Consider the following 21,752-nt stretch of genomic DNA (forward strand, 5'->3'; position numbering starts at 1 on the left):
CAGCACCAGAAACATCCTAGCACCCACATCTGGCAGCTCACAACTACATTGTAACTTCAGCTCCGGGGGATCCAACATCCCTGGCATCCATGAATACCTGCATTTGATAAATGTGTGTGTACACACACATTTTAAAATAAAATAAATTAAAAATACCAACAACAAATGCTAACTGCAATGTGAACAAAAAGTAACCTCTTATACAGTGCTGGTGGGAATATAAGATTACATAGCCAACACAGAAATATAGCAGTTCCTCAAAACCAAAAAAAACTAAAAATATATTTACCCCATGCCCCAGCTCTACTACTTCTGGATATTTACTGCACACCAATGTTTATTGCAGCACTGCCCATAGCAGCAAAGTCAGAAAGCCACCTAAGTGTCCAACAGCAAACACAATCTAATTCTTCAGTCATAAGGAATGAAGTTATGTTGTCTGCAGGAAAACTTATGCAACTGAGGATAAACATATTAAATGAATTAATCCAGTCTCTGTCAGACAAATCTTTTATTTCATATAAAGACCCTATATTTTGTACAGATACATACAAATCACGTATGCATATATGACATGAACTAGAAACAGTTTATCTAGGAGGATTAAAGGAACTAATGGGGGAGAGAAGGCTGGGGGAAGGTATGGAAAGAAATATGCCCAATATATAGCAAATACTTATATGAAAATGCCACAATAGCCAGTACAATGAATATATGCTATGGGAGTGTTTTGTTTTGAGAAATCTTTTGAAACAAAATGTGTATTACCTTCATGGCTTTGGAACCACCATTCTAAAGGACAATTCAACAACCTTGCACCAACTGAAGAATAGTTTATCAACTAGAAAGTTTTTATGTGTGACTGAAGCAACTCACTGAGGCTTAAGCCACTGGTGATGGTCATTCTTTATTCTTTTCCACTAAGAATCCCAAGGCTGTGTATACACTAAGCACTCACTCTACCACTAAGTTATACTCTTATCCCAAGCCTTACTAGAAAATATAATCACAGTTTTCTTAGAGAGTAAAAAAACACGTATTAGAAACTTAAGAAACTTCCATGAATTTTAAACTCACTGTAAGTTAATGGAGAGCTTCGTTAGCTCCAAGTTTTTATTTATGTATATCTTCAGAAATTGGTAGAGGCAGCATCCAGACTGTCAAATACCCCTTTCTTCTGTAACTTCCTGTACAATTTAACAGAAATAAATTCTACAGACACCTTTTTCATTTTTGTATTTGAGACAGGGCCTCATTCAGTAACTCAGGCTAGCCTTGAACTCATGACAATACCCCTGTCTAGCCTCCCAAGAGCTGAGGTTATAGGTGATCACTACCACATCCAGCATCAGTTTTATTCTTTTTAAATTTATTTATGTATTTTATTTCACGCATATTTGTGTATGCCTGAGTGCATGCATCCTATGTGCAGTGCTGATGAAGTCAGAAGAGGGCTTTAGAAGGCCTTGGAACTGCACTTAGAGGTTGTGAGCCACCATCTAGGGGCCAGACCTGGAGTCCTCAGCAAGGGCAATAAGTGCTCTTAACTGCAAAGCCCTTCAGTTCTATTCTTCAAGAGTTTTTCCTCCAAATGTTTAGCTACTTAACGTTCATAGACATCTTCATGTGAATTATTTCCAACACCAAATTTAAAAACATTACAGAATTTATAACTAAAGAACAGTACTTGCCAGTCATTCTGGGAAACTGTTGCTCTTTTTTTCCAAAGGCCATTCTAAAAAAAATAAAAGATGCTTTCTTTCTTCTAAAATGACTCAAACGAAACATTTCCTCTATATTCTCAAAACATCTTTGCAACTCCCACAAAAGATTATGAAACACTGTCAAGGGTATCCATACTTTCTTGGCAAGAGTTATCTTTAGGAGCTTTCCCCTCCCCTGCTGATCAGTAGTCTTCTACATACGGGAAAACTACATATACATATATTTAAGCACTCAAATATACACACAAAAGTAATTTTTTTAAGTTAGAGTTGAAATGCCTTGTCAACCTATACTCAGTATGAAAATATGTTAGTAAACTGTGTTCTGCCTTTCATCACTCTTGGCCTTATTCCTCTGAGCATAGGGTCTTTTACTGAACCTGGAGCTCACGGTTTTGCTTTGGTTTTGTATGTGTATGTGCATGTCCCCACCCCAGGTTTCTGCTAGACTGGTAGCTAGCAGACCTAACAGCCATCCTGCTTCCACTCTTCCCTAGTCCTGACAATATCAGATCCACATTCAGATCCTGTGGATCTGAACCTGATTATATGTTGACAATGAAGCGTTTTATATGTTGAGCTAAATATTAAATTTATTTCAAATCTAACTTTCTAAAAAACTTACTTTTATGTATATATGTGAATGATTAAATATATGTATAGGTACCACGTGTGTGCCTCTTCCCTGAGGGACCAGATAGGGTGTCAAATTCCCTAGAACCGCAGTTACAGGTGCTGTGAGCCGCCTGATGTTGGTCTGGGAACCAAGCCCAGGTCTTCTATAAGAGCAGCAAGTACTTTCCAGCCCAATAATTTAAACAGCTACCAAACATCTTTAGCAACATGACTCACATTATACTCCTTTGTGGTCCTGGGGCTAGAACCCAGACTAACAATCGGTGGTTATGTTTTCTGTTTCTGAGACAAGGTCTATGCCATCTCATTCTGGCCTTGAAATGGCTACATACTCCAGGATGTTCCCAAACTTACATTTCTCCATCTCCTAAGAGCTGAAATTGTATGTCTGCATCACTACCACCCCTACTACTTCCCGCCCCCTTCATTCCACATATAAATACTGTTACTTTAAGTCTTTTTAATTCAACGCTTCTTGTGCATTACACAAAACAGGTATCTTTATTTTAATCACAGGCAGTCTCCACACATAAGGGGTTCCAAACCATAAGGTAAACCATGAAATGGGCAAGTACTGCCATAGACTCAGTGTGTTCTCCATAGGCTTCCCAATGAAGCCTCCTAGCATGCACTGCTTAGCTGCAGTTCTCAACACACCATGTGCGTCCCAATTTTCAAATCTTAATTACCTGGCAAATGATCATGAATTCCTCGATTTACAGGTGTTGTGCAGACTTTACTGAAGTCCAGAGAATCATCCAAAATGGCATTTATTCTTCGAAAGATATTGGCATTGCTACATGTAGAGAGTGCAGGAACTTCCTGGCTGTTCCAGCAATCCTTTATCCTTCCTGGTTTTTCTTCCTAGACATAGAGAAAACATGCTTAGGTTTTCTATAATAATACAGAAAGCTATTTTCAATAATACCATGAATTAGAAAAAAATAACTAGGACTTCAATTTATTATCTACATATCAAAACACCAAAATTAATGTTTATTATGGAAAGGTACCCAGGACATTGTGAGTACTACCTACAGTATAAAGACATTTCATCAAGAAACTCCTAATCTAGCAGCACATACACAATAATTAACATGACATGGTTGCAACAGCATGAACTTCAGAACCATACAGACTTGGTTCAAATCTTCAGTATATCCACACTATGGAATACTGTTTCACGTTAATATAGCACAATGTAGGTAAGCCTTGAAAATGTTAAAGAAGCCAGTCACAAAAAGATAACATGTTAAGAGAGGGAGAGACATTTTTATCAGTGGTGTTGCCACAGTAAGTTTCCCACACTCCTGTAAATGCTCACCTATGTACTAAACTCACTAGGCCACCAGAATAGAAAAATAATGTATCAAAATTGGAGACTGAGAAGAAGAGTGTCAACAGGAATGTGAGGAGGACAAGAGACGATAATGGAGAAAATTGCGTAAATGTATTAAAATGTCATACTGAAATTCATTCTTTCTCTTTTAATTGATTTTTTTTGCGTGTATGTGTGTACATGTACACATTGGTCACAGAACTGAATATAGGTTATTCAAATTTTCTTGGGGCTGGGGAGACAGCTTAGCATTTAAGAACACTGGTTGCTCCTCCCAGGACTTAGATACAATTCTCAGTGCCCACACGCAGCTCCCAATCATCTATGAACTCAGAGGGGCTCTGATCCCATCTTCTGGCCTCTGTGGGCATGTCAGGCAGATGGTGCATGGGCATTCCTGTAAGCAAAGCACTCACATGCTTTAAAACTAAACTAAACTAAAACATAGTTAATAAACAACTCACTGGCCAGACCTGTAATTCCAGCTACTTGGAAAAGTTGAGGCAGGAGGATCAGAAATTCATTTAGTGAAACTGCCTCAAAATAAAAAGTGAAAAGAGTGCTTAGAGTTCGTTCAATTGTCTAGTATGCTCAAGACCCCAGGTTCAATTCTTAGTACTACAAAGACATACCTATAGACACAACTGTTCACTGAAAGGTTAACTTTATGATATGCATTATCTCAGCTAGGTTGTTTGAAGTTTATGCTCTATCACTTACTGGCTGTGTGATGCTACCCTATGTCTCAGTTTCCCCCTGTGAAATGGGTAAAGATGACCTGCTGGCTTTTGGATGACTGTAAAGCATAGTATCTGGCATACAGCAGTTGTCTAGACACTAAAGATAAAATGCAGGAGATGTGGTAGGCAACACGAATGGCACCAAGAGCATCCAAACAGAACACAGGTACAGGAAGTGCACACCAATCTGTTTACTAGCAGGAAACACTGTGGAAGGCATCGCTGGAAAAAACAATACTCTTGGATTTACAGTCTTGAACTGAGCCCTGTGTAAAAACTATTTTGGTGTTCTCTAGAAAATTTGAAGTATCACCACTGATTAGTACTAAGGGCAGCTACCTAGCTGGTATCATTCTTCACACTTCAATTTCCTCACTTTCTACACTCAAGGCCACACACATTTTAAGCAGTGACACACTGGTTGACAGATTTTTTTTCTACTTTTGAGACAGGTTCTCACAGAGGATGACTCTGAACTTCTCACATTCCCACCTTCCCTCTGAAATTCTACCATTGCCCTATCTTTAACTGCTATTTGACAAATGCTAGCCTAGAATTCACTATGTGGCCTGGAGTTGGGGGAGGGAGGGAGGGAGAGTGGAGATACCAAAAGCTATTCTCCTGTTTCAGCTTTCCAAGTGAAGAAATCACAAGTATCAAACTCCACACCTATCAGACAGACTTAACTTTTTAAGAAGGAAAATCAGCTTAAGGAGGATAATCATTCAAAAAAAATTTGGCATCAGAACAAGTAAGGAAAACTGCCACTAACTCACAGCTTCTCTCATCAGAACAGGACAGCATGTTACTTTGTCTAGCCTACTAAAATCAGGGTGATCATAAGAAAAAAATCAAATGCACTTACAGTTTACAAACCATAGAATGGCACTGAATGAACAAATTCATATCCTACCTTACCTTCAAGGTTTTGAAAACAAATATCCTCTGTAGCCTCTGAAGGCTAGTAGAATACTCAATTCTGTTTGCTAAGCCCTACTGATTCAATACCACTCATAAGGTCTTTTCACAACTGTATATTTCTAAGATGATGTTTAACTTTACTTTGAACTTCATAAAGGCATGCATTTACAATTTGCAGGTTGTAAGACTCACTGCCTAATAAACATTAATCAACTGTATCTATAGGTAATACCTCAAGGGGACAATCACAAGAAGTTTGAAAGTTTGGATAAGGAACTAAGATCTGATTATGTTGTAAATTACCACAACACAAGCTAAAAGCATTTTGTAAACATATTCAGTCCTTTAATCTGCCTGACTTGGAAGGAGAATGTGCTGGAAGTTGGATAAAAGAGGAGGTCTAACGAACACAGAAAGCAGAGTGGCATTATCAAAAGTGTTCCAGTATGGTAGTGTTAGGTACCCAAGAGAGGAACCTAGAAAGACCTCAGACACCAGACTAAGTAGTTAACAATATCTTCTACATCAGAAATTACCAAAAATTTTAAAGCCCAATTAACAATGCAAAACCCCCTAATTTGTTTATTATAAAACAAGCACTATAAATAAAATTTCAGTATCTTGGCCACATCTGAAGGCAAGATGATTAACTGTAAGTCTTAAATAGACTGATATCAGTTGCAAGAGAGATGTCCCCTAGACTCTTCAATAAGAGTCTAGGGGACACATGCAAGTCAGACTTGAGAGGCCTTATGAGAGAAATTCATTCCTTGAGAGGCCTTATGAGAGAAATTCATTCCTCATGAGGAAGGTCAAAAATGTGCATTATTTCAAGTAGCCTTAAAAAATCAAATTTAAGAATTTATCCAGCCACTCTGCCTCATATTCCCAAACTGGACAAATGTCACATGGCATGCCTCCTTCCTTCTCTTATACAGCACAAATTAGAGGTCTTATTTAAGGAGGCTATGTAATTAGAATAAAAATAAGAAAGATGTTCAATTTATATCCTAAATAGCTGAAATTAACAGTAAATATAGCAATGTTTGCCATGTATAACCACATGGGGGTGGAAGGCAAGTGAACCAGTACTGTTAGATAGAATAAACAGTCCTACCACTTTCCTCATGTGTACATTACACATGAAAGTTTAATACTATGGCATATGTGGGGGGGGTCTGAATTAATACACATACAGCACTTACCACAGTGCCTGGCACCGAATTATGTGCTGAGTGAATTAACACTATCAGTACTAGCATTATTACACCACGAGTCAGAGCAATACAGGGATCTTTGAAGAAAGGATCCATGTGCTCATTAAATGAGAAAAAAAATGTATTTAAAAGCTAAAGTTTGATGACCCCTGGCCATTCTCTGCTTAGGTCCCCATTTTTAATCATTTGACTTCACAAGCTTAATTAAAATACTTAAGACATAATACAACTTTAATCCACCATAGAATAGACTGATCCTTTTAAAAACACCAATTGAAAGAATTCATTATTTTTCATTTTCAAAATTAAAATATCTACTCCCACAGTGAGTACCACTGACTTCATATAGACTATCTCGGTGGTTCTCAACCTGTCGGTAACAACTTTGGAATTGCATATCAAATATCCTGCTGGGTATGGTAGTGCCGCACTTGGAAAGCAGAAGCAAGCAGATCTCCGTTAGTCTGAGACCAGCCTGGCCTACCTAATAGAGAAACCCTGTCAAAAATAAAGAAAAATGAGTTCCAGTTGGTCTGAAGGATGCACCGTTCACTCCTCTGAATGGGTATTTTAAAGCTCGAGTCCATGGATTGGAGTTTAAAGAACCTTCTTAAAACACTTTTTTTTTTTTTCTGAGAATAAAACCTTTCCATTTGATTGTATTATTTTTAGCTAAAAGCATTGGTCTTGAACATTCAGGCATTTTAAAAAATATTAAATCAAAGTAACAGAAAATAAGCTACTTAGATGCCTCCCAAGAACATTATACAGAAATGTACTTTGGCAATTGCCTTAAACTTATACGAAATATACAGTTGAACATTTACATTCAAGAGTTTGAATGTAATTTTTACTATGATCTTAAGCAGTCTTAAATAACCACACAGAAAAAAATCATTTGGTATGACAAATTAGGAGCATGTTTTCCTTGCAAAAGAATGCAAACGTAGCTACACTTCTATGCTTGCTTTAAGTGTCCATAGGAGGCTGGGCAGTATTGGTTCAAGGCCATACTCAGCTACACCGTAAGACACTGTCTCAAAAAGAATGAAACACAGAGGAAAGTATGCAGAGGGTAAAGGGCAAGAAAAAGTAGTATGTGGAGAAGATAGAAGAGTATGTGGGGAAAATATACTTAAAATTACATATATATATATATATATATATATATATACACACATACACATAGTATACATAAATATTGTTTTCATACTATTTATACACATACATGTATGTATGAAACTGGGGAAGAGAGAGGGAGGAAAAGAATTTATTTATTTACCCATCCCCCCCAGTCTTTTAAGTAGTCTATGCAAATATATAATGAATAAAATTTATTAGTTTGGTACAAATGAAATTAGTAATAATATACATCATTTTAACCAAGAAAATAGCAATTTCACACAGCTCAATCTAATATTTCATGAATACCAAAAAACTTTTTGTTAGAAATTGAGATCACAGAAATAGATAAAACAGTCAATGCTTCAGAAGAATTCATTAAATGGGATGAGTAAATTGAGTTAGGAAAACAAAGAACACAAAAGGCTCAAGAAAGAAAACAATCAGAGTGTCAGGAGTGGTTTCACAATGAAAACTTCTAAGTTAAGGAAAAATGAAAATGCAGTTTCAATAAGCAGACATCAGAAAAAACATAATATAGGAAGAAAATAGTGTTGGGAGATAAAAACAGAGTACACTCGAGGAAAGAAATGCTCCAACAAGAACTAAGCAGTATGTACCACCAGGAATAAAGGCTACCACATCAGAAAGAGAAAGTGAATCCTTTAACAGACACAAGAGACCCTTGCCCTCTTCTTCATGATCTTCCATCATTTCTACAATGTCTTTCTCTGTATTGTATTAAGTATGTTCAAGGCTCTTCTACCCTAAAGCATCCTCCTCAATCTACTGCCCATTTCTTCTGACTTACGACCAACCAGTATTTAACTCCTTTCAATCTTTAACATGGACAACATCCCGCCCCAAGAAAATTAACAATATATAGCTCCTAAATCAATGACTTCATAGTTACCAACAACAAACAAGTCTTTCTTAGCTTTTGGTGGGGGGAATCCCATCCTCAACTACTCTACTGAATTCAGCAACCACTTTCTCCTGGTTCTTCCTCCTCTGGTTGTTTTTATGTTTCCACAGGTTATATCTACCAAAAACCCAGTTTCATTGATTCTATTGCCAATCTGAAAAGGAAACAGTACAGAATACACTTATGAAAAACATAAGGGAGTCATTTCAGTTTTAAATCATGTTTGTGCGTGTGTTTATGTGGTTGTATATGTACATAAATGTTGCTGCCCATGCAGGCCAGAAGTTGTTGATCTACCAGAGCTGAAGTTACATACAGTTGTGAGCTGGGAACTCAACTTGGTTTCTCTGCAAGGGGCAGAGTAATTGCTGAGACATCTCCCCAAACCCCAAAAGGGAATATTTAATACCAAAATTGCTCAGAAGTAGTTGATAGCACATGACTACTGTAACTATAGTAGCACATACTAGTCACTATTAACTGTAGGCATCACTAACACTCCAATTTGATAAACTGTAAGGTTCTCCACTACCTCTATCTATAACTCTGCAGCAGTACCCAACATTAAGAGCTGTTTTTTCAAGCTCTTAATACAGATACTGTAAGAAAGCTAGATCCATATTACACTTCTGTCATGGGTACTTTTGCCATTTTAATTATACTTATATAAATAGTAATGATTCTTTTCTGATGTTTTAGAAACAGCTGGATATTCACTCACTCATTGTCTTCTGTCAAAGTTCACGACTACTCAAGATCTGGGTTTTAAGTTTTGTCCACAGAGAATTCCTAAAACAAAACTCCCAGGCTCCCAAGTTATGTCAAAGTTGTTTCCTGAACTGGTCTCTATCTCCTCTCCAGTGTTTCTCAAGCTGCCTGATGTAAAAAGAAGGGAAAGGGAGGACTGGAGAGCTGTCTCAGTTTAAAAGCACTAGCTGCTCTTCCAAAGGACCTGGGTTCAATTCCAAGCACCCATATGGCAGCTCACAACTGTCTGTAACTCCAGTTCCTGGGGAATTACACATACAAGGAGGTAGAACACCAAAGTAAATAAAATAAAAAATAAAAAATGGAAAAGAAAATCTGAAGTCTGGGATCTCAATTTTTAATCCTAGTGCTCTATTAACTGGGTGATGTTGACCAAGATTTTCAATTTAGCTAAGCATACTTTTTCATTTGTAAGAATGACCATCTCAAAATTCATTGTCAAAAAGATACTGAAGTCTCTAGACAACTAGTCATCTAGATCCTATTCATGTCCTAATTTGGCATATCTCTTATTACTTTTTTCTCCTGTTACCAAAAAAAATGTGAACTCTATCTAAGAGCAGTTTTCACACCCATCTTTCCTCACATCCTTGGGACCTCGTGATAGTTAATTCCTGTCACACATTCCTCTTTTCTGTGAACAGGATCAACTCTCTTCAATGTTTAGACTGTTCCTTAGCCTCACACTCCCCTCTTGTAGTTTTCCTATAGCTGTTCTATAGAGAAACCTACTACCTCTCCCATCTCATCTCTACCTTTGCTCATCTCTTTAATCCTTAAAATTAAGCATCAGATGCCACTGTCCTTCCCAACATGTTATGGAGTGTTTTAGTCACTATTTTATTGCTATGAAGAGACACCATGACCAAAGCAACTCTTACAAAAGAAAATGTTTACTTGGGGGCTTGCTTACAGTTCCAGAGGTTTAGTATATTATCATCATAGTGCTGGAGCAGTAATTGAGTTACAGCCTGACCCTCAAGCAAAAGAGACTGGGCCTGGCATGGGCTTTTGAAACCTCAAAACCCACCCTCAGTGACACACTTTCCTCTAACAAAGCTACACCTCCTAATCCTTCTCAAATAGTGCCACTCCCTAGTAACTAAGCATTCAAATATATGAACCTATACAGCCTATTCTTATTCAAACCACCACAGACATGATGTCTTTTGCTTAGTTCAGTGTGCTCTATCAAATCCAATAGGCGATTCTTGAACCTTTCAGGGTATTTTCTTTCTGTATGTTCCCATTAATAGATTTTTGAAAAATACAAATAGGAAAATCTCTTGCATAGGAATAAAGTTTTCAAACATTTCAGTCTCAGAATTCTTTATACTCCTAACATTCCTAGGGATGGATCTTCAGAGCTTGTACGCAGATAGATCTACCTTTCATTATTTTCTCATTAAAACCTTTTTGTGCCATTGCTGCTGTAATTAAATTGTGTCAATTTGGGGGGGGGCTTTCTTTCTTTTTTAAATTAACACTTTAAAGTACTCCTGGAACTGGAGGTATGAACAATTAGCCACCATGTAGGTGCTAAGAACCAAACCTAGGTCCTCGTCAAGAGCAACAAATGTTCTTAACTGTTAAGCCATCTCTCCAGACCTATCCCAACTTTAGTTAATTTAGTAGAAGCTGAGTACACTGTATCTGATTCCCTGTTTAATCTGTTGACATGTATTATTTTGAATTATATTAAGAAAATCTAGTTTCAGATTAGTTCCTCATAAGCATTAACTTCTTACAAGTTAAAAACAGCATGGCAGACCAAAGTATATGCAGTCATATATTCAGATACTGTTAGACTAAAATTCCTAAGTCCAACTCAAATTTTGGATGGACTTTTAAAATACCCCCTTCTGACTTTATAATACTATATGTCAGTCACGTGGAAAATAATGGTGCACTGAAGTAGTCAGATATTGTAAATGCTGACATACTTCTTGACATCAGGAGTCTTTTAAGTATATGATATATAGTGTCAAATATTTTCCAAATTTCTAATTTCTTCTGAGCTCAAATTTTATCACTGGCAACAAACACACACTGTCAGTCATTTTCTGATGGAGAGACTGACACATTTAGTTCATTTAAAAAATCTGTCTAACAAATACCCCAAGCTGAACAACCACAGTTTATTAGTGTTCTTTCAAGCAAGGGATGTGCTTTTATTGACATAAGATCATAGAAATACTTTGAAACCACTCTACTTGGGTATGAAACAGTATTTTCCACCAGCGTCCCACTTGCCACACTACACCCTTAAGAATTAGCTTGATTTTTTATTGCATCCTAAAAACGTTTGTTATGTGAAACTGACTTGGGGGTACTGTATAGATAATACAATGATGTATGCCACAATTTAACAGCACTGCCATGATTCCATCACAGCAAACACAAACACAGTGTAAAAGCAACTGATGGGACCAAGTGTAGGGCACATGCCTGTAATCACTTGGGAGGCTGACGTGGGAGAGTCACAAGTTTGAAGCCAACCTGAACTATACAGTAAGTTTTGATCAACTTGGGCTATGAGAGTCTGTCTCGAAAGGAAAATAAGTCTGTGGTGTCTTAGAACTATGAAACGCTTGACTCTGGTCACTTACAGGGTTTACATCCCCAGCACTGGGAATTTCTGTCATAAAGACCAAATTCCTTAACCATAACCTTAAAAAAAATCTCTTCATCTTAGTAATCACCTTAGATTTCTTTTTAAAAATTATTTTAATTGAAAGATAACACACACCCAGTAAAAGGTATGAGAAATAAGCACACAACTTAATAAATGTTGACGTATTTATATATGAGTACCACAACACACCAAAATAAAAGCGCTTCTATGCTGTAAGTTTTCATATGTGCCTTCCCATTCTCTACCCTCCATGTTTGTCAGCCCATTCCCAAGGGCTTACTGTTCACAACTGTGTTTGCATACCTGTACATAAGCTGTGGGGAAAAGGGTTCTTAACCCTCCTGTTCTTCAGAAGGCGCCCATGTTGTTTGGGACAAGGTTTTATCAATGGCCTCGAGTTAGTTTTGGTTGTCACCAATTTGGCTTGTTCATTTGTTTACTTGTGATTTTTGAGTCAGGATCTCAAGTATTCCAAGCTGGTCTCAAATTGGCTATGTAGCCTAGGGTGACCTTGAAATTCTGATTTTCCTACCTATACTTCCCAATTCCTGAGATTACAGGCATTAACCACTACTCTCAATGTTGTGCAGTGCTAGGAATCAAAACACAGGACAGCTTATGCATGATAGGCAAGCACTCTACCAACTAGGTTATATCCTAGCCCAGTTTTGTCTTTTTTGGACTTCTTATAAATGGAGACATGGAACAGGTAATGTTGTTCTCTGGGGTCTGGCTTTCTTATTTAATTTTTTTTATTATTTTTGGTTTATTATTATTTTTTTTAGAAAGGGCTTCACTATGTAGCTTCAGGAAGCCTGCTATGTTGACCAGGCTAACCTAGAACTCAAAGTTCCACCTCCTTTTGCCTTCCAAGTGATGGGATTAAAGGCATATGACCCCATGCCTAGGAAACCTGTCTTTTTCATTATTATTCCAGCACTGGGACTAAGCCTACGGCCTGTGACTTCAAAGTGCTCTACTACTGACCTACAGTAGTAGAAAAATTTTACAATTTTTTTTTTTTTTTTTTTTTTTTGGCAAAGGAGTCTACAGTGTCCAGACTGGCCTGCCTCAATCTCCTAAGTAGGTATAATTACTAGCATATACCAGGAATATAAAATGTCTGCATGTTAACAGATGGAATTAATCACACGTAAACAGTACTGCTATCCTCTGGCACTCATGGTTGTTTTCTGTTATCTTTTGGCTGTAACAAGTCATAGCCACTGGTACAAACTACTGTCTGATCACTACACAGCCTCCTCGTGAATGACCTCACCTGAGCATGGTCTCGGGGATATCTGACCACCAACAACTAATTGTTGAGGTTATCGTTGTCTCCTGTTATTCAGATCTTAATATTCACACTAACATTTTTGTGACTACACTTACAAATATTACACCTTTCTCTGTGTGTGTGTGTCTGGGGCACATGTGTAAGGGTCAGAAAATAATTCTTGGGAACTGATTTTCTCCCTCTACTGGGTGGGTCCCAGGGATCAAACTCAGGTCATCTGGCTTAATGTAAAGTACTTCTACCTGCTGAGCTGTCTTCCATACCTTGCTGTTACCTATTTTTATGCACGCCTTTTTATAGTCAGATACATTTGCTTCTCCTGTATATCCCTTTGTCTGAAGAGGTTACACTTCCGAATTAAAATTTTAATGATATGGTACTAGTAGTTCTAGAAAAGGCACCTTCTATTCCATGCTGCCTAGATGAAAACACATTATTCCTTGTGAACATATCACGCCTTCCTCTCTAAGCTTGTTTCGGAAAAGCCTTTAATTTTTTACATACCTACCACTTACGTTATTTCTGTGTATATTTACTTTTACTTAAAATATAGCAGATAACTTGTTTGTGTGCCAATGTTCCCATTAGACTATTGACTCCCTGAAATCTGGGGCTTTCTTATTTATTCTGAAAGTGGCCCTTGGTACATGATAAGAAAGAAGCAAAATATTGGAAACATTCGGATTCCCAAGTGTCATACTACATCAGCTCTGTTTTTTGTTCATGTGGAATTGTTTTTAATCCAAATTTAAAACCCCAAATTCTGAAGTGACTAAATGACTAAGAGCTTTGACAGTGACAACAGAAAAGACTGATGCCTAAACTCTTATCTTGAGAGGGTAAAGGCAGGAAGGATTCATGAAAACATTCTCATCCAGAACAATCCACTTAAGACCAAGGACCAGGGAGATATGTCTAGGAAGAAGAGTAACACTAGTGAAACAGAGCACCATAAAAGTAACAGGTATGACTACACAACAGCTGAGAAGGATGGTGGAAAAAGCAGACTGAAAATATTCATGCAAGGTAATGGAGTGGAAGCATTTAAGGGCCACGGGAAACATAAGGTATACAATTATATCAAGACTCAAGGAAGTTTCCATCACTTCCAACACTGAACTTCTCCAGCATCTTTCTGCAACAAACCCAAGTGTGATAGGAAACAGAAAGAGCCAACAGGCAAACACAGTCTTGCCTGTAAGATGCCACTAGAGCGTCAGTTCTCAACCTTGGGTCACACTTCACACGGGTCACCTCAGGCCATCAGAAATATCAGATATTTACAATTCACAACAGCAGCAAAATTACAGTTATGCTGTAGCAACAAAAATAATTTTATGGTTCAGGTTAACCACAACATGAGGAACTGTATTAGTCTCAACATTAGGAAGACTGACAACCACTACCCAAGAGTCTCAGATATAGTTGGAAAAAATGTAGGCTAATTGGGTAAAGGAATAGGATTAAACTAGCTATACTAGAAGAGCAAAGGGAATAAACTAATTGTTTTAGACTTGTAAGCCTGAAGCTGGAAAAATGTCTCTGTTGGTACTCTGCTTGCTACACAAGCATGAAGATAAAATCCTAAAGGAGGCCCAGACAGCTGGGTCCCTGAAACCCCGTCAACCAGCCTAGCTGAACTGGTGAGGTCCAGGTTCAGTGAGACCTTGCCTGTAAGATGGAAAACGAGTAAAGACGCCAGCGGTAGACCTCTAGTACACGTACACACACACAAGCGCGTGCACACACACACGCACACACACACAGCCTGCTACATTTAACACACATCAGACAGATCGATGCCTAGATCTTGAGAATAAATAGCAGTAAAACCATCCTAAAACTTGGTCACAGAGATAAGTGGGTACAGCTATGGAAATTCATTGCTCCCCGAATGAGCCAACCATAAGGAATACAGCGGATGGAAAAATAAAAAGGAAGCCTGTAAATGCCGAGACTAATTTGATCAGATTGAAAAAGTAGGAAGCTTTAATCTTAGATGTTAAGCAGAAATTTTAAGTAAAATAAAATCAACATAGCAGAGGGTCAAGGTGTTAAGGATTCTAGAAGGAACTGAGCCTGAAAATGAGTTCCAGTTCTAGCTATATGAATGCATAAAATTAAAACAATCAAAAATAATTAAAAATAATTGTTTTCATTCTAAACCCTTTTTTTCCTTTGTCTATTAAGACAGTAAGAACTTATAACCTGGGCTTGGTGTCAACTCCTAATTTTACCTGGGAAAACGGTCTCTAATGTGTTTTGATCTTTAAAACACTTCCAAAATTACAGCTATAATAATAATGGTAATAATGAGAAGAATAAATCCTCAGGAGAAAGGGCCAAATCAGAAGGCAGATGGTATCAGAGCCCAAATCCAAAGCACCAACTAAACTGCAGGGTGCACAGGTGCACGAGCATGAAGTGTTGTGTCAAAAAGACAGCCCCTTCCCCAGGGGTCTTTTGTGAGACTGATACTCCAACCAAGGACTATGCATGGAGATAACTTAGAAGCCCCGCACAGATATAGCCCATGGCAGCTCAGTCTCCAAGTGGGTACCCTAGTAAGGGGAACAGGGGCTGGCTCTTTGATCACCTCCCCTTGAGGTGAGAACAGCCTGTCTAGGCCACAGAGAAAGACAATGCACCAGTCCTGATGAAACCTGATATCCTAGGGTCAGATGGAAGGGGAGAAGGACCTCTATCAGTGACCCCCTATCAGTGGATGGGGGAGGAGAAGAGGAAGGGAGAGGGCAGAATTGGGAGGGGACTATAACTGGGATACAAATGAATAAATTGTAATTAAAAAAAAAAGACAGCCCCTTCATACACATCTCTCTTCCAAAGAGGAAGGCTATTTTCACAACTTTTTATCAAAGAAGATTGCAGGTATCTGTGCTGAATCCATTCAGATGGTATCATACCAGCATATCATGCTGGTGAAGAATAGAGAGACCAGTAACATTATTAGTCTAGTTACTCCTCAAATCAACAGTGAAGCCATTTTTAGCTCACAAATCAAATATTAGACCTAACCTTCTGGGGATTCTCCAATTACCTCAAGGGAAGTCAGCACAAAATGCCTTAAAAATAAAAACAAAAGTGTTAACTCACTGTACTCTGAAGAGCTACTGGAGGCAGAAATGGCTTAGTGGTTAAGAACATTTCTGCTGTCCTTACAGAGGACCTACATTCAGTTCCCAATAATCCATCAGGACTAAGAAGCATTCATGGAAACACACGATGCACATACATACATCCAGGCAAAATCATAAATTTTTCTTTTTTAAGAAAGAGATATTTAACCCATAAAGAAGTACTCAAAAGAAATGAAGCTGAATTCAAAGGCAACCCATACCCAAGTGTTCATCTAAACTATTCAGGATCGGGAACACCCCTACACTGTTACCTAAAAATAAACCAAAGATTAAGGCAGTAATGTAATCACTGTAACAAAAATTTCAAACTTACATCTATAATGTCATTTAAAAAAATTAAATGTGAATACCAACTTCTCATGAAAAGTCAAATACCTTCCTATAAAAATGTGAGAGGGCTAGGTAGATAAAGGCACTTGTCACCAAATCTGACACCTATGTTTTAAAACCTGAAATCTACATGGTGAAAGGACAGAACTGACTTCCTCCAAGTTGTCCTCCAGCACACCCACACCCACAGTGTAAAATATAGAATATTACACTTATTATTTATCTTTTAGGTAGATCTTTTCAGCCTGTGCACTGCAATTGAGAAGTGCCTAATACTTGGTGGTCCTATCTTCAACATAAGACCTTTCAGCAGTTGGGATCTCATTTCATAAGCAGCTTTTAACTGAAACAGAATACAAACATTGGCAGGGAAAACAAAGGGCATTTCCAGAGCTGCAACATGGGGAGCAAAGGAGGTGGAGTTAGAAGCATCCAGGGGTTTAATGAACATTGAAAGGGTACAATCAATACTTCTCGGTTGTAAACCCAACATATAAAAGCCCAAATTATCTGTGTAACTGCCTCACCCTATTTTCTATGTACAACCCCACTTCTACTCCTTTGTCCCAGGAGCTTTGGGTCAAATTTTACCCAGCATCAGTTCAGTTTAGATTAGAAAAAGCAGATTTACAGACAAGATTAGCACAGCTCTTCCAAAGCAGAAAAAAAAAACTGTTACTTGATCCTGATTCTTTTATTGTTTCCATTACTAGCTACTGAAGCTAGGAGTCTAAACATTAGTATCTGGGTTGGTTAGACAGTCCTGCCCAAATTTAACTAGAATTACAAATTCACTAATGAATTTGTCCCTTAAATGAATGTAATTTTAGGTCAATTATCTCAGGGACCTCATATAAGTGACTGAAGTGTACACACACTGCATTCAGCAATACAACAGACTCTACAAAGAAAGAACTTCCGCATAGACACTCCAGACTCACCCACTGCTTTCTACTTCTCTCATCTGCCAATACTGAACTCAGACTTGACTTCCTGGCTGCTAAAGGATGTTAGAGAGGTTGAAGCCAGGTAACATTTTGAAGTTCCTATCTTTATTAAAACATTTTCCAGGCAATGGGTAAAGAATCGACCTTGTTTGTATTAGAGCTTGTGCTCCCACATAAAAAGCCACTTGCCAAAGGCTTTAAATGTACACATTCCTCCTTTAAAGCCTTTTTAAAGCTTTAAGGGAAAGATACAGAACTTCATGTTCCCTCTATACCCTCCTAACCTCTAACATTCTAAGTCTGGGTCAGAGTCTTTTTGTACCCTAAGAGATGATCCTTCATGATTTTACAATTTCACACACACAGGCAAACACACACAAACAAAAAACCCTACCACCACCAACAGAAAAACAAAACAGCCCAACCCAATCCTGGCTTTATTATTCAGGAGGAGGCTCCTATAGATGAGTTGGGAGTTCAGGGGCAGCCTAAGGTCATATAAGGAAATCCTGCAGAAAGGGGACAGAGAAAGGGAGGAAAGAAAGAGGGGAAGAGAATAGGGAAGGAGAGGGAGGGGGAAGGGAAAGGGTCATAACAATCTTTTTTTTCTTTTTTTTTAAACCTGTAAGCTAATACTGTTCATTTTTTGTTTTGTTTTGTTTTTTTAATGTGCATTTAGGTGTCTGGCCTACACACATATCTGTGTTAGGGTGTCAGGACCTCTGGAACTGAAGTTACAGACCGTTGTGAGCTGCCATGTGGGTGCTGGGAGTTGAACCTGGGTCCTCTGGAAGAGCAGCCAGTGCTCTCAACCTCTGAGCCATCTCTCCAGCCCCTTGGGTCATAACAATTTTAATAGTCTTATTAACTATTCTTAGAAATCTAAGAGACATCACTAGAGAAGTTAAGACAGAAAAGGTGAGTGGGACACAGTGGCACATGCCTGTGATCTCAGCATTCTGGGAGGCAGAGGCAGGTGGACCTCTGTGAGTTTGAGGCCAGCCTGGTCTACAAAGTGGGTCCAGGATAGCCAAGGCTCCACAGAGAAACCCTGTCTTGGAAAAAAAAAAAAAGTGAAATTAAGCACCATCCTACTTTTATCAGTCCTAAAACAATTATATAAAATTTCAGGGCTTGAAAGATGGCTCAACAGAGCCTGAACCCTACCCTAGGATCCTGCGCTGAAAGGACAGAACTGACTCCTGCAAGTTGTTTTCGGATCTCCCCACACATGCATGCTCTGACATGCACACAACTTCCAACATACAATTATTAAAAATATAATAAAAAATTAAAAACCAATTATATTTCAAATCTGCCTTACCTGAGGAAAAATTACTGAAATTTTATCTATGGTAGAAATGAAAGTCTTTTGTACAGAAGGTTGGAAGGGTCAGCCCCATAGTGGGAGGAGCCTTTCTCCAGACCTCAGGCTCTTGGGACCAACAGCTCTGACACTTGACTGAACAGTAGTAGACACAGTACACTCCTTCCAAGCACTAATGCTCAGAAGACCTATACGGACTTCTACTGCAACAGGAGATTCCTATCACTATAGATATCTGTAAAAATAGCACCAGGTCAGAGACCACCCTTTTCTCTACATCATCCTTCACCAATAACCTTTTCATCCTTGACATTCCAAGGCACTCAACAGATAATAGGTTGGGATAAATCAACAAAAAGACACAGGATCCGATTCCATCACTTAATAGCTTGATATACGAGCCTCAACTGCAAAACAGGGAACTCTGTATTATAGGGCTATCTATAGACTGACTCCAAACAAGTCCTCAGGTTGAATCCAACATTAAAGATGTTGTATTTGGCCCAAACAGTATAACTTTTTATTGCTGCACTTAAAAGTCAGGGCGTCATCAAAATGGCGGGGGGGCGTGTCAAAGGTCCATCAACTCTGGGGGCAGTTTTGTTTCTCAATAGTCACTAACAACTGCTTCCTTTAGAGAGGCATATACATATACAGTTTGGGTCAATGGGGACTATTTGTCTCTCCTCTTCAACTCATTTACTTTACCTTGGTTTAATTTGTGTTTATAACCCAACTTAAGGATTTTAAAGACGAGTCAGTTGTGCCTAATGCAAATACTTATTGAGGCAGCCATTATCAACAGCTCCTTGTTAACAAGTTTGGTGTGCTTAAAAACGTACAACTTCATCTTTCTCCTCCACTTTCTGCTTCAGGAACACTTAAGTGTGCCATAGCAGTGTAACTGTACTGAAAGGACCCCAGAACCATTCCTAACTGCAAATGCCCCCATGATCATTAACTGCATGTGTCAGCTCTCTAACTCCTGTCGGCTACACAGGCTGACACAGCTTCTCTTCCACACTGGGGGGCCTCTGCCAGGGAAGTTGTCCGTAAAACAATCATTGGGAGAAGACCAAGTGCTTTTATGCTACAAGGCTGACTTGCCCCTACAATTGTCAACTTTCTATAAACAGAGCATGCAGTGCCAAATGACTCAACTTTAGATAACTGTGAGAATTGGGGGGTGGGGATGGTAAACGCTACAGAAAATGCCCTGTGAGTTCCAGGCACGCTCTTAAGAGGAATGATCAGTGATGAATCCTGAACAACACTGTCTTCAGGAGCGCCTGACGGGCTGGAGCCCCAGTGCGCATGAGAAGTCAGCGGTCCATCCTTTCCTACACACCGGAAAACAATCACCAGCTGTATTTCTGAGATTTTGTTTTGCCTGCGCTATTTCTTTCTTTCTTTTTCCTTTTTAAACACAGCGTGTAATACTGAGTTCAACACACTCAAACAGAACTGGAGCGTGTGGAAGTGCAAACTCTCTTCAGCAAAGCCTCGCTGGTACGTGTGGACCGAATCACCTAAGAGGTGGCCAGGAGAAAGCTGGTCCATGTGTGCCTTTCCAGAGCACTCAACTCGATCCACCTGCCTTGGCCCCAGCCAATGACGCAGACCAGCAGTTTACCCAGGTGCCAGAAGAGAGAGTGGGGAGGCAGCACGGTAGCCAGGGAGACCAAAGGAAGCAGTTGCCAGAGAAATGCGTTCAGCAGAGCCGGCCTGGAGGACGCGGTGGGGGATGGGGAGGCCTGAGGCGGACGGCCCCGGGCTATTCCGGGTGTCTGGGCGCTTGGACTTTTTCCACTCGCTGAATTCTGTGCGAGGGCAGGTTACCGTGGGGGGTACCGCCCGCAAGGCGCAAGGGGCCGCTCCGCGGAGCCCGGGCGCTCCACGCTCTCTGGTGTCGAGGGCCACCTGCACAGACCGGGGCCTTGCACGGCCCCGAACGCCAGGCTCGACACCGGGAGCTCCCGGGACCGCAGAGCAACCCCACGCGGCTGGAAAGGGCCCGAGCAACAGGCCGGACAGGCAAGGGCACGCGCTCCAGGCCCGGGGCCCCTCGCCTCAGGGAAGCTGGAGCAGGCACGGGCCTCCCCCCCGGGTGGCGTCTAGGCCCCAGGGAGGCGACCTGTCAGCCCTCCCCGCCCGGGCACGGCTCCCCGCCCCCCGAAGGCTGAGGCCGGGGCCGGGGGCCGCGCGAACCCCTCTGCACCCCGACACGCCCCCCAAGTCTGGGCACCTGGCCTTGCCGGCTGCGAAAAGCGGAGACACGCCCGAGGGGCCACATGAGCGCCTCCCGCCAGGCCGCGGAGTGAGGAGAGCGGACGCCGCCCGAGGCCCGGCGGGCTCCACGCCTGCGCCCCCTCGCGGGCTGCTCGGCTCCTCCTCCGGGCCCGCGCCCCCGGCCCCCGCGAGGCTCCCGGGCCGAGCCCTCGAAGCCCGCTCCCAGGCGGGCACGCGCGACCTCTCCCGGCCCGCTCCGGCCTCGGGGCGCGGGCTCCAGATGCACTGGAACGTGTGAAGCCACGTGACTTCCCCAGGCCGGGAGAGCGCGCGGCCCGCACGACGGGCCCGACTCCTCGGCTTTAAAGGGGCCATGTCGGCGGCGCCGTCGTGGCGCGCGGCCCCGAGCGCGGCCCCAGCCCGAGCGCCCGCCCCCG

General features: G+C 40.4%; 1 protein-coding gene across 2 annotated transcripts in view; it reads right to left on the reverse strand.

The window, feature by feature from the left end:
* Cpeb1 (cytoplasmic polyadenylation element binding protein 1) overlaps positions 1-21,582 on the reverse strand; it is a 56,981-nt gene extending 35,399 nt beyond the window's left edge. For both annotated transcript variants that reach the window (XM_055623463.1, XM_055623462.1), the window contains exons 1-2: positions 21,332-21,582; positions 3,050-3,224 (exon numbers count right to left, since the gene is read on the reverse strand). In XM_055623463.1, coding sequence (XP_055479438.1) covers positions 3,050-3,224; positions 21,332-21,379 — 223 coding nt within the window. In that variant the 5' untranslated portion in view covers positions 21,380-21,582. The remainder of the gene's footprint in view (positions 1-3,049; positions 3,225-21,331) is intronic.
* Positions 21,583-21,752: the final 170 nt, after the last annotated feature.

This window comes from Psammomys obesus, unplaced genomic scaffold (genome assembly GCF_907164565.1).
Source record: "Psammomys obesus unplaced genomic scaffold, mPsaObe1.curated_primary_1811, whole genome shotgun sequence".
Taxonomy (NCBI): domain Eukaryota; kingdom Metazoa; phylum Chordata; class Mammalia; order Rodentia; family Muridae; genus Psammomys; species Psammomys obesus.